The 19,093-nt window shown below is 32.7% G+C and overlaps 1 protein-coding gene across 2 annotated transcripts in view; it reads left to right on the top strand.

Moving 5' to 3' along the window:
• The window catches only part of LOC144452951 (neuron navigator 2-like), a 251,620-nt gene that overhangs the window by 155,979 nt on the left and 76,548 nt on the right, over window positions 1-19,093 (top strand). For both annotated transcript variants that reach the window (XM_078144185.1, XM_078144186.1), the window contains 2 exons: window positions 2,694-2,859; window positions 3,270-3,368. In XM_078144185.1, the coding sequence (XP_078000311.1) occupies window positions 2,694-2,859; window positions 3,270-3,368 (265 nt within the window). The remainder of the gene's footprint in view (window positions 1-2,693; window positions 2,860-3,269; window positions 3,369-19,093) is intronic.

Consider the following 19,093-nt stretch of genomic DNA (forward strand, 5'->3'; position numbering starts at 1 on the left):
ACTTACTCTACTCCAAACTTAATCTTTTGAAAGGAATTATTTCCTGCTCATATCCAACAGACATTCCCAGCAAAATTGCAAAATTTGGTTACAAAGTGGCATTTTTATAATAAATTTGTTCACTCATGGATCAACATTTTGATATCCTACTTTGCGAAATCACTTGAAGTAAAATACATCTCAGAGAAGTAGTTTATTGAAAATAACTGATAAAAGTAGAAAAATGATTTAAAAATGGATATTATTTCATATATATAAGAATAAGTGTTATTATTCCAATCCAAAAGAAAATATGAATTTAATGCCAAAGAATTTCAGAAAAACAAAACATTTCTTTGCAAATATGAGTTAATGTAAAATACATACATTCAAAAAATTCCTTGAAAATTACCACAAAAGCTATAAACTTTGTAAAATTATCAACTTTTGACATTTGTATTTTGATCCTGCTTAAAAATAAATCTAGAATTATCAAGAAATTTCAGAAAAAGATAAATTTCTTTGCAAATTAATTGTAGTAAAGCACAAGAGGAAATTTACTGGTAAAAGTACCGTCTTTGTAAATTCTAGGTTTTGCCACTGGTTGTTCCCATGGTGTTGATTTCTGTAGTGCTAATAGGCCTACCGCTGTTTGCCTTGTGCGTTGAGAGTACTGGAATTTCATCTCTAAGCTGCGTACTAATAATCTATTAATTCACAGTCTAAATGTGTTTCATTTCTCACACTGAGTCATTCTAATATTTTGGCACTCAATTATTTTGCTGGTGGGCACGTCACGTCAAGCGTAATGTGCCAGCTGAGGAAAGTAGAATGTGGACATGCCTAGTATAGTAGGTGGAGAGAACCTTGTGTGGTGGTGGTCAGAACCAACTTGGAATCTATGATTCCGTTATATATTTAAATACATTGCTTACTTATAAAAAATTTCACCCCTCTCAAGTTATTTTTTTAATATAGTTAGGCCAAGAAAAAAAAAGAATTGTTTCTGGTGAGGACAGTTTGTCTAAAATGGTGTGACCGCGTTTTTGTTTTTGCTCTAATTCTCATCAAACCTGTCACTCAGTCTACTACCAGTTATGGCAGTTACTGTTCTTTTTATTTAGTTCTTTACAGCAAGTGTGTATGTGGGGTAGATGTCAGTTGCTTGTTCATGATTGGCTCTGCAGTTGTCATCACTGAAGTAGGGAGGGTTATTTTTAAAATTTTTATTATCTAAAAAAAAGACTGACGCGGGAGTAGGCACACATAACATATTTCACCACTAGAGGGCGCACTTCATTGGAAAATCTACTTTTAGTATCCGTGATCTTGGTCTACTCTAGACAGCAGTATTTACTGGTAAATACATTTGAAATTGAGGGCACACACTCTGAAATTTCAGATTTTGTAATCCTTGTCCACTGGACTGTTAAAAGCAGCAATATTGGTCATTAAATTTACATGCATGTTTCATTGCAGAATGTATTTACTCCAAAAATCCCAATACTGGCAAGTTAATTATTTTTATTTTATTTTATTTTTATTTATTTTATCTCTTTCTTTATTTTGGTTGCACCCTTCTTATGATTTGTCTGTATTTGATGTCAGCACATCTGGTGTAATTATTATTTATTTATTTATTTATTTATTTATTTATTTATTTATTTATTTATTTATTTATTTATTTATTTGATTCTCTGTCTATCTACCTTCTTAGATGTTCTTGGTATACCATAGCACTCTTAGTAGGTTGAATTCTCCCATGTTAAGGGACAAGTGTAGTGATATGACCATGCCTGGTTGTCGATACATTTATAGTTTAACCTAGGGAGTCTATCACCATTCCTTATTGTACCTAATCCTAACCTTAACTCCCTAGCTGGAGTGAAAATATATCTTTTGTCTACTGTTAATTTCATGCCAAATGTTTAGTATATTTATTCCTTGCAACTGCTTGTATAGTATCCAGCCCAAATTACATTAATTGATTTTGGAGAAAAATATGAACATAAGGTAACAGAAAATAGTTTCAAACATTCGTATCTAACTTCTAAGGCTAAAAACTTGATAAAATGAAATGTCCTTGGTCCAAAAAAAAAATGATAAAAAAACAGACACTTTGGGTTCTAACCCTTCAATCAGATTTGAAGTTCTAAGATTTCTGACATTATAATAATATATTCTTGTATCACGACCAAAGATTCTTATTACATACACATGTACAAGTAACGCTTCGCCTGTTCAGCTCAGATCAACAGGCTTTTGTCAAACTGTTACGTTTGCTGACTTTATTCATAAGTAATAAAAAAACCTTCATTGTGATACAAGAACATATTATTGCAATGTTTTACCGACCGGATGAGTAGTATCTTTCAGGATTTCTGACATTGTGTGGGAAAGTATGTCATGTCGTAGAATGGAATCTCGGAGACTGAATTCCTTGTATACATAAACTGACAGGTTAACATATCACAGAATTTGTACAAAGTACAAATATGATTTTATGAGTTACAATTGTCTATGTGATAACACTTCTCCAATTAACAGATTAACTGTGGTTTGTTGTAAAAAAAAAATAAAAAAAAATTCAATTTTAACAAGGTAGATATGTACACAGGGTGATGGTTGACATCAACTAATGGTTTTGCACTAAATAATCCAATTTATTGTCTTTATCCTTATTAAATGATGCATCTTTCTTTCCTTGTGTTTAGTGCACCCGGAATGGTGAGATCCAATAGTATGACAGGTCCTGGATATGGCCAAGGAATGAGTGGAGGACTACGGACCAGTACCATATCCGTTGATGAAAGAAGGGCAGATGATGTCCATGGATCAGCATTGTCCCTGCTTTCCACCTCATCCCAGTATTCCATAATGGTAAGTAAGACCATTCCTTGTTCACTTCCCAATATTCCATATTAGGACCATTCCATGTTCCCGTCCCAATCTTCCATAGTATTAAAGTAAGACATTCCCTGTTCCTTCCACAATATTACACGATAAGCAAGACCTTTCCTTTCCCAATATTCCATGGTATATATATATAACCATTCCCAGACCATAAACAATACTACTGATTAGCTCACCGTGGTTCGCTTTCTGGGCAGGAATATAGCTATTATGTACACAGCGCCCTCTCTGGCAGTGATATCTGATTCATTTGTACTACATAAGTAAAATGTAAACAGCGCCCTCTCTGGCAGTGATTTCACATGATTTATTTGTACTAGGTATATGAAAATTATCTTTTTCTCATCAACAATTCCGATACTTTCTTATTTATACAGACTGAAGAAAAGGCTGCCATTGAAATCAGAAAACTGAAAAAAGAACTTGATGATTCCAAAGATAAGGTGTACACTCTCACATCACAGATTCACACCAACGTGAGTCCAACAATACTTTTTTTCTTCTGAACTTTGACAGTAAAAGATTCTGAAAATATATTTTTGTTTGAAAATATGTTTTCAAAATGTTGGTTTGATCATGGGTAGGAATTTTATTGTCGCTACATGTGTCCACATATGTATGTACATGTGTGTGTGTGTGTGTGTGTGTGTGTGTGTGTGTGTGTGTGTGTGTGCGTGTGGTGTGTGTGTGTATGTATGTATATATGTGTGTGTATGTATGTATGTGTGTGTGTGTGTGTGTATGTCTCTCACTAAATGTCAGTGTTAATAGGTATATTTGTGTCACTATGCATTCAGTGAATGTTTGTGTAAAATTTGAAATTCTATTTTTCATTTGATTGTATCAAATGTGAAATTGAATTAGTTATACCAATTGTTATCCTAGATTTACTGTGATAGATATAACATTGAAATGAAGTGTGCCAAACATTGAAATGAAGTGTGCCACCTAGAGTTGAAACTGGGAAATGTTCTGTACCACATCAGTTTATGGTTAGACTGAAGCAACTGAAGTGCGCCATCTATAGTTGATACTGTCAAAATTCTGCACCTCACTATCATTGTGATCTGAATGTAGAAATGAGAATTGCATCAAAACCTTTTGTATCAACTCTTCATCAGGAACTTGAAGACAAATTAACTGCAACACTGATGACAAACACTGCGAGATGGTTTCACATGACAAACATAATAAAGAGATAAACAAACAATAAACACATTCATCCTAAGTTCTACCACATTCTTGAATAGAACTCTTACGCTTGATGCATATTTATACCAATATAATAAAATTTCAGTGTCTTGTTCAGTTGTGGAGGAACTAAATAACAAACACAGTTGTGTACAATCATGATTTTTACGTATTCAGTTCTGGAGGAATTAAATAAGAGAGTAGGTGTGTGTATAATGTGGAATTTCTTACGTCTTAGATCATCCAAGATGAAGAATAATTGTCTAGGTTTTGACAACATGATCTTATCAATTTCCTACTTAAAAGTCAAATGAAAAACATTGACTTCAATGTAGGGGGGTCAATGACCATTCAATGTTACCATGGCAACGAGGAACCCCTGTAGTACAGTTGTATATCAGTGTATGTAAAGGAAGCATACACATGAGTTATTGTATAATTAACAAGGTCTTAGTGATTAATACAGTTTATGATTTATTGAATAATTAACAAGGTCTTAGTGATTAATACAGTTTATGATTTATTGAATAATTAACAAGGTATTAGTGATTAATACAGTTTATGATTTATTTATTAATTAACAAGGTCTTAGTGATTAATACAGTTTATGATTTATTGAATAATTAACAAGGTCTTAGTGATTAATACAATTTATGATTTATTGAATAATTAACAAGGTCTTAGTGATTAATACAGTTTATGATTTATTGAATAATTAACAAGGTATTAGTGATTAATACAGTTTATGATTTATTTATTAATTAACAAGGTCTTAGTGATTAATACAGTTTATGATTTATTGAATAATTAACAAGGTCTTAGTGATTAATACAATTTATGATTTATTGAATAATTTACAAGGTCTTAGTGATTAATACACTTGAAATAGAAATAGTGTGGTAATTTCAGAGGTGGTAAGCTAGTACTAGTAGACAGTTTAATGTCAGTCAGAGTAGCAGGTAATATTTAGTGTGTAACATGTACTTTGATCCAGACACACTGATGCTATCTATCTCAAATGAGAAGTAGATCAACCGTTTGAATATTTATGAAAATGACTACTTTTCAATATTTAGTGTTATAAATATTCGTGACAGATACTAATTTGGTTTCCATGGCAACACTTTATATAGATCTTAGTTATGTGTGCAATGATAATTCCTGTTTTTAGATTTTGACAAAAGTAAAAGATTGCAGTAAGATTTGTCGTTGATCTATGTAGTCAGTTTTATCTTTTGGACCCCCTAACATAATGAAAATGTGTACTAAAAACAGTAAGTGGACTCTGTTCTGCAGATTTCTTTCAAGAAAAATATGAGACTAAGCCATACTGCTGTGTGTTTTTTAATCAAACTAGGGAGTTACATTAAGAATAGAAATAGGACAAGACCCCCTAGCATAATGAAAATGTCATTCTAATCAATAGTGGACATCGTTTTTCTTCTCAATCAAGTTAGCTCACACTAGGTTTTCTATGTTAGATTCACAACTCATTTAAATGATCATATACAGTACAGGTACCATGAGTGTATATATTTGTCATTTGGTGAATAAAATCGATTTAGAAGGTATTCGGTAAGATTTATAATTGTAGAATGAAATAAATGAGTGCGAGAAAACCAAGCTGAACCAACAATAAATTGAAATATCTCACCTTTGCACGGTTGATAACAACTTTACATCTTGTTAGAAATAACACGGCAATCTATGATTGATGGTGAAAATTTGAAAGATATTGTATGTCGTAAGTATTTGGGGGAAATGTAGTACATAGGTTTAATCAACTTTGCCTTCCTTGTCATTTTGGTGAAATTCTCGTCCAAAACTTTGAAAAAGGAGGAAGTATGCAGGTAAATTAAACAAGTCTGGGTCTCACTTTATTTAATAGAATTCTCTCTAGCTTACAGCAACATTTGACTTGTAATTTCAATCGCATACTGGGTCTCACGTATATAGAATTCTCTCTAGCTTACAACAACATTTGACTGTTATAATGTCAATTTCATACTGGGTCTCACGTATATAGAATTCTCTCTAGCTCACAACATTTGACTTATAATTTCAATCTCATACTGGGTCTCACGTATATAGAATTCTCTCTAGCTCACAGCAACATTTGACTGTTATAATTTCAATCGCATACTGGGTCTCACGTATATAGAATTCTCTCTAGCTTACAGCAACATTTGACTTATAATTTCAATCGCATACTGGGTCTCACGTATATAGAATTCTCTCTAGCTCACAGCAACATTTGACTGTTATAATTGCAATCGCATACTGGGTCTCACGTATATAGAATTCTCTCTAGCTCACAGCAACATTTGACTGTTATAATTTCAATCGCATACTGGGTCTCACGTATATAGAATTCTCTCTAGCTTACAACATCATTTGACTGTTATAATGTCAATCTCATACTGGGTCTCACATATATAGAATTCTCTCTAGCTTACAGCAATATTTGACTGTTATAATTTCAATCGCATACTGGGTCTCACGTATATAGAATTCTCTCTAGCTTACAGCAATATTTGACTTGTAATGTCAATCTCATACTGGGTCTCACATATATAGAATTCTCTCTAGCTCACAACAACATTTGACTGTTATAATGTCAATCTTATACCGGGGTCTCCATGGAGGTTAAAACATAAATTCACGTTTAATTTATCGATGATAAGATTTCCCAGGATGCTACTACAAACCAAATTACTTCAAATGCTATGATGTATTTTGCATACTGCTGTCAAGAATCCCCTGTTGACCTATTTCATGGAAGCTGGTTCCCAATATTTGATTAACTGACCAAATTATTCCTAATATTATAGTTAGCCGGCCATGACCTAGTCTATGTCAGTTCATATATGATAAACTTTTCATTTAGTAGTTGAATCAATAAATTTATGTCCAGCATTGCACTGGATTAGGTAAATGGTGCTTGAAGTTCAGTGTTGGATTATTGCATAGTCAGTTTTATTGCAAAGGTTTGAGAAGCTTAGTGTTGGAAAAGAACATTATATTATAAGATGATTACAGAGAGAGAGTCTCATCACAAAGAGACAGACAGACAGACAGACAGACAGACAGACAGACACAGATAGACAGGGAGGGAGGGAGGGCGTTCTAGAGATAAGGGGAGAGAGAGGAGGAAACAGACAGACAGGTGAGGTAAACAGACAGGTGAGGTGAGGAGGGAGGGGAGGGAATAATAGAGAGAGAGAGAGAGAGAGAGAGAGAGAGAGAGAGAGAGAGAGAGAGAGAGAGAGAGAGAGAGAGAGAGAGAGAGAGAGAGAGAGAGAGAGAGAGAGAGAGAGAGAGGAGGGGGAGGGAGGGAGGGAGGAAAGAATGGCTCTTGTGGACTTGCCGGCAAGTTTGTGCTAACTAAATATTTACATCAAAGTGTCACTGTGTATTCAAAGCTGCATGTATAAGTCTAAATAATATGTGTATATGTGTCAGATAGGATTATTGTACTAAAGTGGCTTTATATTTGTATTGACTCGTTTCCCATATATCACATTTTACTATGTTTATATCCATCCCTGAAGTGACAAAAGAATGAGATTTTACTTCTTAATTCCCGATTCATGAATTGGGTAATGTTTTCAATAAATTGAATTCTCTAGATACTGCACCCCAATACACAGTGAGACCATTATGTAGTCTGGCATGTATTGTATATAAAGTACTGTACATTTACGAATGTGATTATTACCCCATAGAGTCATTTGTAGCGTGTGAAGTCTTGTAAGCTGTCAATTAAAGATCTAATGTACTTTAATTTATGGCTGTGTAGACATTTCACCTTGATACTGCCATTGACATCAATAAAGATAATGAATTCTGACGACTTTGTATTTCAGGATTTGCTTCCAAAAATTTTGTTGACGCTGTGAGTAAGAATTCCATTACTAAGTATGAACCTAGAGTCCTTGAACGTTCATTCTAGTACATGTTCTCTGTTTGTGATTACCAGTTTTATTATGTGTGCACTTTACAGAATTCAAACATAATCCTCACCAGCTTGAGAAACGGAGCTAATAATGATTCACATTAACTCACTGGTGTAAATCTAGAAAACTAATTTCCTATGAGTATTTGTAAATATGGTGTGTTTTTTATGATTTTAAAAAACAGATGAGAAATGTGATATTTAAGGGAATTGTTTAGTGTTGAATGATTAAATGAGAATTAGAGTTTCCCTGAGGGGATAGAACTCAATGTGTACTTGGTAGAATAATGGAATTAATTTGTTAGATGGACTAATATTTATACAGTCAGGTGGTAATACCAGAAGACATCTCATTTCACATCACAAAAACTTGATAAAGCGATAACAAGTCGATAAATATTTAATGTTTTGATGGCGTGGGAAAAATTGCTGATGTCAGCAAAAATGACTGCAGTTTTGTTGGTAAGCCGGGTTTGGGAGCCTCAGTTACCATAGAGATATGAAATATTGTAAAATGTCATTACAGGAATTTGACAGAGTGAAAAACAAAGTTGATAAATTATTTGATGTTATGATGACTTGGGAAAATTGCTGATGTCAGCAAAAATAATAGCAGTGTTGTTGGTATTAGCTTTGTGAGTCCTGAGGGGGAAAATATTGTAAAACTCTTATTTTCGAAATGCATATGATTTTGGAAGGCGGAACACTGTTCAAATGACTGGGCAGTAGTGCTAGGTTTGTGAACCTCAGTTGGGTGGGGGTGGGGAGGGGTTTATATAATTTTTCAAGTATAGCATAATATTGGGGATTGGAACCCTGATAAAATATCTGGGTAAATTTTCAGTAGATTGTACCAGTTTTTGCCTTTAAAAAAACCCCAGAAATGTGGTGCTAACAGAAAGTTTGAACTTCAACAGTATTGTCACCAAATTAGCACCTTAAATGGAATCAAATAATCATTTATCTAAATTCTGTGACAAGAAATTTATAACCATTCACTAGAATTAAGACTACAGATCAGTTTAGAATGTAGAAGAAGAATTGACTGCTGAACTCGGCATTAAAATCAATCCTATAAATCCAACATTAAGGCTTTTACCGGTGTAAAAAACATCAAAGCCATCCATAAATTTTACCTCTTAGATTAATTTAGGAAGAAAATAACAGCAATAATTCAGTTACTCACTTAACTTGACTATTTCAGGAAATCCAATATGGCTGCCCATCCATTACCATGACAACAGCCTAATCTATGCTATCAATAAAGAAAAGATGCCTTTGAAAATGAAACGTTGTTGGTTAGAGTTAATTGATTGTAAAAAATTGCTTCCGTAGTGGATAAATACGTTGATTTTATGAAGAAATGAAACGACAAGAAGATGGAAATAGTGTCTCATAAAATGTTTTTTTCAAGTATTGTAGTTGTTGTGAGATAGATAGGACAGTTTTGTAAATTTGGCTAAAAAACTGTGAAAGAATTTTTGGTCAGTGAATCGCAATAATGAAAAATTAAAATGCAAGGGATAATTAATCTTAAATGATATTCATATTGTGATGTCCCAAAAAATATACAATGTATGAACTGAGCCAGGCCAGGGAATATTCCTGATCGATAACAAAAAGTTTCTAATTTGAAATTGCTTTCATTAAGTGTAATGTTTCATGATAAATTTTCAAAGTTAAAGTAGAGAAGTAAAATATGATAAATGTACCCAGTAAATGATAGAGATGTAAACGAAAGTAAAAGTCCGAGGTCAAATACAGGTCAGCCATTCTCTTTAACAAATTCTGGAAGTGTATGCATCCAAATTTCTTGTATTTTATCAAATTTTCACTTTTTTCACTCCAAATTTTTGTACTAAGGTATAAGTCCATTTTATTCTGTAATTTTGGTCTAAAATCAATTGAATTTATTGAAAATAATTATAGAAAATAAGAAATTTGTATGGATAATTTTGGTCGGACAGTGCTGAGTTCATGTCATGTGGTTATTCCCATAAGATATGGATCACTAAATCATTAATGCCATGTGAAATGGTCCAAAATGAAATGGTAATAGTTTTCATCATCCCAGTAGACGTGATTTATGCGTCAAGAGAACTTTAAAACCACTCACAGTATATTTCTAAAATGTCAGCCATCTTTTAAGATTTAATACTGCTTACACGCCTCGGTAACTATGGAAAATTTGGGATTATTGCTACTTATACACCTGGATTTCTATGGAAGTCTTTATTCTGATTATTTTTCAAGGTCTGTACTGTCGTCTAGAGAAAGGATCTAGAGATTGCATAGGAACAAAATCTTCTTTGGGTCAGTAACCCCCGTGTGAATAAAGTTGTTTTTTTGAATGAAGAAAAAAAGGACAAATTTAACTAACACAATGTCACAAAAATTTTATGTTTTTAAATTTTGATATATTGAAATGAATTTGATCATTGTAAACTACAGTTCCATTTGACAGACACATCAATCATCATAAACCACTTTCTTCTTTGCGACAACATTAACAAACGGAATGCTCCCCGGAGATTAATTTTGTTATGTCAGCAGAAAGCTAGTCTAGATACGATTAGTAGCAAACTATTCAATCGTGTGTTTTATGCTTTTCACAGTAGCAAGTGATCATTATGACATGTGCTTACAAGTTATCTTACGTCTTCAAAACATCTGACTCAATGATTTTCCTAACCACTGAGGACCATCTTATCACAGCGTTGACACCTATAATATAAATACTCCGTCGTGACTACTTCCCTGCTAAATTAACATGCACATATCACAGGAAATTAGCTAATTTCTTTCAAGTTAACTCAATTATTGTTAATTATTCAACCTAGTAATTTAACTAGTCAGAGCATTCATTTGTTGGACAACAAGACACGACATCATAATCTAATTCCAGGGTGATATCAGTTTTGTTGGCGTATTGACAGGTGTATTTTTATTATTGATTACATGCCACCACAAGTCAACCATAATTAATTCTACAATTTGAAAACCGTCATCCAATTAACGAAATTAGGTATATATGATTAAATTGGAGTTCTGGCCTCTTGTTACGGGAGTTTTCCCTTGTGTGTGATCTAAAATTGAACGTTGCTTCTGAATATTTCACGTGCACTTATTTCCATGAGTGTCTGACTTCTGCACTCTCACGATAGTGTATTTTACATACAAACATTACCCATCACTTTTATCGAGCATTTTTGTCGGAATATTTGTTAAACAAATTTCTAATCGTTCTTAGAATATTTTAACATATCCTCATCATATTTTAGACTTGAATCTGTCTAAAATAACTCTGAATTTCAATAAATTGGTTTGAATTTTTTTAACTTTCAAAAATTTAGATTCCATATTTTGGAAGAAGGATAACAGGAAAATGCAAATTGTGTCATCAGTTTGCATATTAAGCAGTTATGATTTGCATGATATGCAAATTACTCTAATCTTTACATGTTGAACAGTGACCATTTCCATAATATGTAAATCAGTCAATTTCATGACATGATTTGCATAATATGTAAATCAGCCAATGACATTACACAGGATTTGCATAATGTGTAAAACAGTCATTTGCACTGGATGGCCTTAGTGTGATGATTTGCAAACAATTCTACTATATGTACACCATACTTAAATTTCTCCTGATAACAGAACTGGGTAATCTTTTCAAGTGTTATCACAAGTTATTTTAATGTGCCACTAGTAAAGTTTTACAAATGTCTTTAATTACAAATAAAAAGTGATCAGTGCATGCCGACTTCATTATTCTTCATAATTACAGTGTTTTGATAAGACCCCCTATGTCAACGAGATAAGTTACTGACACACACAGATAGGTTACGGGAACTTTGCCAAATTTAGATCTGCACTAGCTGTAAGTGGAGTTGAATTTTTTCCGTCTGAACTGAATATTGTCAAAATACGAATAATTTAGCATTATAGATGTTTATCAGGGGTTGAAAGAAATGCATAAGTAATGACTAAAACAGTCCCAATCAATAAATGCAGTTCGAAGTTTCAAATAAATATTCTTTAAAAAAGGAAAAAGGCAAGATATAAGTAGGTACAAGGCCTGACTTATATCTGTGTACCGGTAGTAACTTTAAAGGAATGATACACTGCAAGTAATAATAAATGGTAAAGTACACATAGAAAGATGCACACCATACAGAACCCCAAAATGCATTATGGGTTGAGAGTATCCATGACTACCAGTATATGGTTGATGTTATGATCATGTTGGGGGCGCTGATTTTAGGGTGCGGACCAAAAATCAATTTTAATGGCTTTATTGCACCATGATGTACAGATAAATGCATTTAAACCTCTGATGATTCAATACTGTTCATGAAGTACAATATTATGAGTATTAAAGTCTTTTATCTCAGTAACAAAACTCTCATAGAAAGGTGTGCGGATCTATGTTGCCTAAATGGTGGGTAACTTATTCATAACAAATCCCTGAACATGAAACGATATTTCATTTGAAAATTCCTTATTTGTGGAGTGGATAACATGGGAAATGTCTTCATGTTTTAGAAATACTTTCACAGCATCAGAATAAAGGTAATTGACGATGATTAAGACTGGAAATTCTTAACAATGGGTCTTTCTTGGTATTATACATAATTGGATAGATGTTTTGAACTTGAGCCATACACCCCTGTTTGAAAATTTGGGAGTACAACCCTTAGTATAAAATACTTTGTTGTAGAAGTAGTGGGTGATATTATAACTAGGAGCTTGTCTTTCTCAATAAAGCCAGTAAAGGAATTAGATAAAACATGAGGTGTGTAACTGGAATACTAAAACTGAGTTACGACCGATAAGTAGAGAATGTCATCTGACTTTCCTAGATCTAAGTGTCAAATGTCTGCTGTGCGTGCAATATTCACAGCTACATTCAGATAGCAGTGATTAAGATATATGCATGAATGACTACGTAAACTATATAAGATGGGAGAATAGTACCCTGATGCCCACTTAAAAAGCAGACAACCACACACAATTTGAATCTCCAGTCTCATTTATTATTCAGATCAGAATCTGACTTCAAGTGTGCGGTGCGTGATGTCTCTACAGACAAATATGACAATATAGTGTGTTAGGGATTTATGTATTTGTCTTTCTCCCTTTTTGTATATGAACCGTTATACTTAAGTTGTCAAGTCTGCAGTTCTACAGTATTTATAATGCAAGAAAACGAAACTCTGACATATTAGAAATTTACATATTTATTCTTCTCCTTCTCTCGACGTCTGTCATTTTACTGTTCATATCTGTGGTTTTACAAAGTATACTATGTGATGAAAAATAGCTCTAACATTTATAATTCATTATGTTGACGTCTATCATTTTACTGTTCCTATGACTTGTGCTCTTTTGCAATGTTTACCATGTGATAAAACATAGCACTGCAGTCTATTAAATTCACATACATATTGTATTTGTTCTTGTCTTACTCTCAACATCTGTCATTTTACTTTTCATATGTGCTGTTTTACAGTGTGTACCATGCAGTGAAACATAGCACCAGCATCTTTTAAATTCACATATTTGTTCTACTCCCATTTTTCATGTCTATCATTTTATTTTCATTTCTGCAGTTTTTACAAATTTTTATCATTCCAAGTCACCAAGAGCTATTACCTTTTCCATGTTCCTTCATTTTCTCACTTGATTTGACACTTTTTAATTTCATTATCTTCTTTTCTGTTTATCTTAGTATCTTGTCATCCAACCTGACATAACATCTGCCTTTCTCTATCTCATTCCGTTGCCATAGTGTCTCCTCTTTTCTTGGTATCTCCATCTTTTTCATTTCCTTGTCTCTCGGTTCATCCATCCATTAGTGTACAATCTGTTTTACTTTGGTCTAGTTCCACTTGTGTAGTATCTTTTCCTTTCAGTGTTATCTTAAACTATTCACTAGAGTGTTTAGAACCTTTTGTAACAGAGGAAGTGTTTTTCTTTCCAGGTGAAATCTTTGGTAATATCATGAATACTGATTCTTCAGTTTTATAAATGCACAACATATCATGGTAGTTTTGTTAGAACCCATGTAATGGAGAAATTGTTTTTCTTTCCGGGTGAAATCTTTGGTGATATCATGGATACAGATTCTTTAGTTTTACAAATGATTATTTTTGGTACATAAAGGGAATTTCAGTAGTTATTTTGTACGCAGTAACTACAAATTGTAGTGCTTCACTTCTGCCTAAGTCTGGATCTATACCAAGTCCATACTAATAAATGAAAGTGAATGAAACAACACATTTTATCTTGTTTTAATATCCAAGTTTTTATTAAACATAGTGAATTCACAAAGTATCCTTTCCCTTGTAGGAATGAATACAATTAATAACACCTTTATTTCTTAGCTAAAATCCTTATACTCTGTGTTTCACCACTTGTAGTCAATCTAATTAATATTCATGGCCGTACTCGTGTAGTCATAATTTGTATTCTGTAAATTACACTCGACTCACATTTGGCCTTCTCACTCATACATTTACTTTTCCTCCAGAAACAATCTCCTGCAAACATTTTATATCTAGTTAGTTAGCTTTCTTGCTCTCTTAAAAATTCCTACAAATTATAGTCAACTCACTTTTGCCCCACTCACACATGTATTTTAGTTTCCTTCTAGAAACAATCTCCTTCAGACATTTTATAGAGTCTGTTAGCTTTCTTGCTCTCTTAAAAAATCCCTGCTGACCTTCCGTTTGAAAGAATCCAATTTGAAACTTTGATTAAGAAACTGTTTTATTATATTACAAGCCTGATAGCAGGGTTTCTGGAGATGCTAAGCAAAAGTAAGTACCTTTGGCGCTTTGGCATTATGGATAAAACTTGAGAGTTATTTTTGGTACATAGTAGTTAAAGTTATGACGTGTGTTGTGTTGGTCCAATCTTAAATGGTCAATTACCCCCTAGCAGTACTCACAAAAGTTTGGCTTATAAGTGATATTGATCCCAAATTACATTATGAATATGCAAATTGAACTGTGAATGATACGTTTCAGCTGTGTGTTTGTCTGACTGGATTGATTGAATTCATGATGATAATCATATACTTCTGTTTAGAGAACCAATCATTTGATATCAACCCTTTCTAAGAGATGATTGCACCATCTTGCACACGCTCAATAAACAAACTTCATTCATTTAGGACAAAAAACCCTCCCCCTCCCCCTAAATGAATGTTCACTTGTGTGACAGCAACATGTTTATATTTGATGTAAATCATGATGAAAATTGTAGTGGTCACATCACTACGATCAATGCAGTGCGAAAACATGGTAAACTCATTAAAATACTACTGGAAACCCAGCACTGTATATCATATAAGAAGTAAATTTTCATAAACTTAACATCTCAGTAGTAAATACAGAACCTGTTATCATTGAAGGCATCAAAGTTTTCAAAAAAAAATTATGCTCACATCATGTCCAGACAGTCATATCTTTGATGCCATCTGCATTTATCTAAATATGACGATACGATAATTGACAGAGAAATGATAAAATATGAGAATGGCAATGAAAAGCATCATGCATTGAAACCCAATAAGTTAATAACTTGAAACTAAATATTAGCTAAATGTTTGGTTAAATATGAAAGTAAAATAATTGAGTGCTTTTGTCAAGGGTGTATATCTAGTTGATTGAAAAAATGACATGAGAGAAGTATTCAGTGATGATATATCTTATCTCAAATATAGAGCCGAAGAGAAAAAAATGCAAATTTTTATTTGGTGATAAGAACTGATTATTGAAGATACATAGATGAAAATGTTGGACATGTTGGCACCAAAAGAATACCCTAGAGAACTAGAGGCTCCATAGATATATAACAAAGAGTCAAATGGGTAGTAACAATCACAGCATGGTCTGATTTGGTATTCAGTAGACTTGTTAGATATAATGACTATTTAGCTAAGTGTCAGATGTAGAGTTAAAGTTGACACCACATCGGACCTTGCAGCAGATTATTTTACCACACTGAAGAGATTGATTTCTGGTGTTTGACGTGAGCAAATTGTGTTTGTGTGGGCAGGATATGAATAGTGAGTTTGTTTTACAGGAACATGGAAAATAACTGTTTTTAAGTGTACTATGTGTATATTCCTCAAAATCAAACGTGTTTGGTAAAATCTAGAAATTATTTGATAATTTGAGATGGATTTCTGACTTTGACAAGAGTAAATTGTGAAAATTGTGTTGTGACTTGAACAAATTTTGTTCAGAAATGTGAGGGAAGTCATGAATAGTGAATTTGAACTCTTCAGTTTACCCAACACTTTATTCACACCAACAATTTCAGACCAGAATTCAAATTTTTTCTCACATTTTTGCCCACTCCTTCTCTATTTTGGTGTGAAATAATAAAAATATCACAAATAAGTGCATTTGTGACAAAATTGACTAAAATTTCAACCACAAAAATCATAACATATCACATCCATTTGGCAGAATATATAAGACAGGTAGTTGGCAGATTCATTAGACAACAGACACATCTCCAAGAGTTGTGAAGTGAGGTCAAAGGTCAACTCACTTGACATTTAATAGTGTAATACTTGGCAATTCTGACTGTCGTACAAGTAAATTCACTTTTTATGTAATCTTTCTGATAAAGTAGGATTATTTGTCACGATTCCTCAATTCTGAACAAGTAGACATCATCTTTAATACTAGTTCAGTCAAAGATGGAAGTTGTAGCATTTTTTTGACACACTCTTAAATTGTATTTCCCATGGTGTTGTTTTCCAAGCTGAAAGAATTACCAAGAATTTTGTTGTTTAAAATGTCCTTTCATGAATTCAGTAGTCCATTTATTAGTACTTAAAATATTTGAAATTGTAACTGCCATGGTCATCATCCGTCAACTAAGTCTCACTTGTGTTTGTTCATGGGAGGTAAAGTAAACCTGTCAAACAAAGTTAATTTCAAACAAGTGAAAATTTGTGTCACAGAATTTCCTAATTTTTTTCCATAAATTTTGAGTTACCAGATGAAAACATGTCATTTGTTAAAACTTCAGCTCACTAATATAATTACCTGCCTACAAATATTGTAATGATGTCAAAGGAAATGAATTTCATTCCATGTAATATCAGACTTTTTAATTAGTAAGATTTTGTAATAAGCATGATAATAATTAACTAAATTTTGATGCCAATCCATAAATTAGGATTATTTCTTTAATTAAAGTCTAAATTAAAGTGGAAATGTGTCAAAAAGTTACAGAAAAACAAGAATTTTTGTTTCATTATTTTAGTGAAAAAAGCGGCTAATATCATAATTCACTTTCCCCAACATAATTTTCATCCAAATTTTGATATCACTTGTTTAATAGACATTATTTCTATGGTTACAGTTTAGTTTGTGACAAGTTTTTTGACTGGAATTGTGTGTAATTGTTCAGATTTTAATTTTGAACAATTGCAAGCATTTCCCGCCAAAAACATACTTTCTGAGCACAAATTTCATCTAAAGTTATAATTTTAATATAAATCTGTCATTTTGAATCTAAAATAAAGTAACTTATAGTTCGTTAAAAAGTTTTAGAAAAAAAGGATTAATTGTTTTTATATAAAAGTACGACTGAGATTAATGAAGTGACATTCCAAAAGAACAAAATCAATGATTTATTGATAATTATTAGAAAATGAAATGAATTTTTGATTGTTAATTGTAGTTTAAAATTAAAAGTACTAGTCCATTGGTATTCATAGACACGATAGGTCTTGACCCAAATGAAAATATGTGGAATTTCTAGAGTGAAGGAATTTATCAATATTTATACATCCAGGCACCTGTTAAACATCTTTCAAGGTTTCTGTGTTACTGTACGTGTTTTATGCCAGTCATCAAAAACAAAGCCATTAGACTGCATGTCATCAGAGATTTGAGTTTGAAACAAATTGTCATTATGGCCATATGAAAACAAGTATTTGTTTCTCAATGACGTGGTAATTTGTGTATAGCCGTACTGATAAAATTTATGTTTATGTATTTTTTTATCTCCCATCTGGTCGAAGATACCGCTGTTTTAAATGCTCCAAAGTTCGATATAGAAAGAGTTTTGTGCCGTCAGCCATCAGATTGTTAAATCATTGCTAAGTTGTATTTGTGTACTTGTGTAGTTGGTTTTTGCATTTATTTGCCATTTTCAGGGTTTGTTTTTATTTATTCTGTACTAATAAATAAATAATAAACAAAAGGCACTAGACTATGTCATTAGAGGTTTGTTTTGAAATGAATTGACACATTTGTTTTCACAATAACACATGATCATTTGAATATAGCCGTACTGATAAAAAATTGTGTTTTTGTTGTTTTCCATTGTTGTTTAGAATAAGACAGATTTTTCCCATTTCTCTCTCAGACTCTGGTTGATTATGCTATCACTTACTATTACCAGTACTTTGATGTGGTCGCAGTCATTTACATGAGATGGTTTGACTATACATTAAAAGAGAAAATGTGTTATTTAGATTGTCGTGTGAACTTTTCAAATTTCAATATTGATGGTAAATATGATAAATAGTCAAGTCTTTAACCTGTGCACCCCTCTAAATTACTCAGATTTGGTATGACCCAATTTTAATGTGATCTGATTGGTCTATTCAACAGGGAAATTTAAGGTCAAGGGGTCAAATACTGTGATATGACTACTGAAGCTTGTGAAATGTCCATCAATTGTGACTTAGCACTATGATAGCAGTTATATTGTAGATGGCATTGAAGGGTAGGTTAGTGACGTAGATGGAAATAAGAGCTAAACTTAAAATTAACATTATTGTCATCCAAGTAAATGTTTACTAATAAAACAGAACACTTGTGTAAATTTGGTAAAAATCCTAAATATCAAACTTTAGAGATGTTTAAGTTGAACCAAAGTTGGAGTGGATCCTTTCTCTCCAAATTTTGCCACTTGAGAGCTAGTTCCTATCTTCCAGGGATTCACCGTACTGCTTTCAAGGAAATCAACAAAACCTTCATTTTCCCATACAGCTAATAAAAGTGTTAGTTGAATATC

The sequence above is a fragment of the Glandiceps talaboti genome, chromosome 23 (assembly GCF_964340395.1).
Source record: "Glandiceps talaboti chromosome 23, keGlaTala1.1, whole genome shotgun sequence".
Lineage (NCBI taxonomy): Eukaryota > Metazoa > Hemichordata > Enteropneusta > Spengelidae > Glandiceps > Glandiceps talaboti.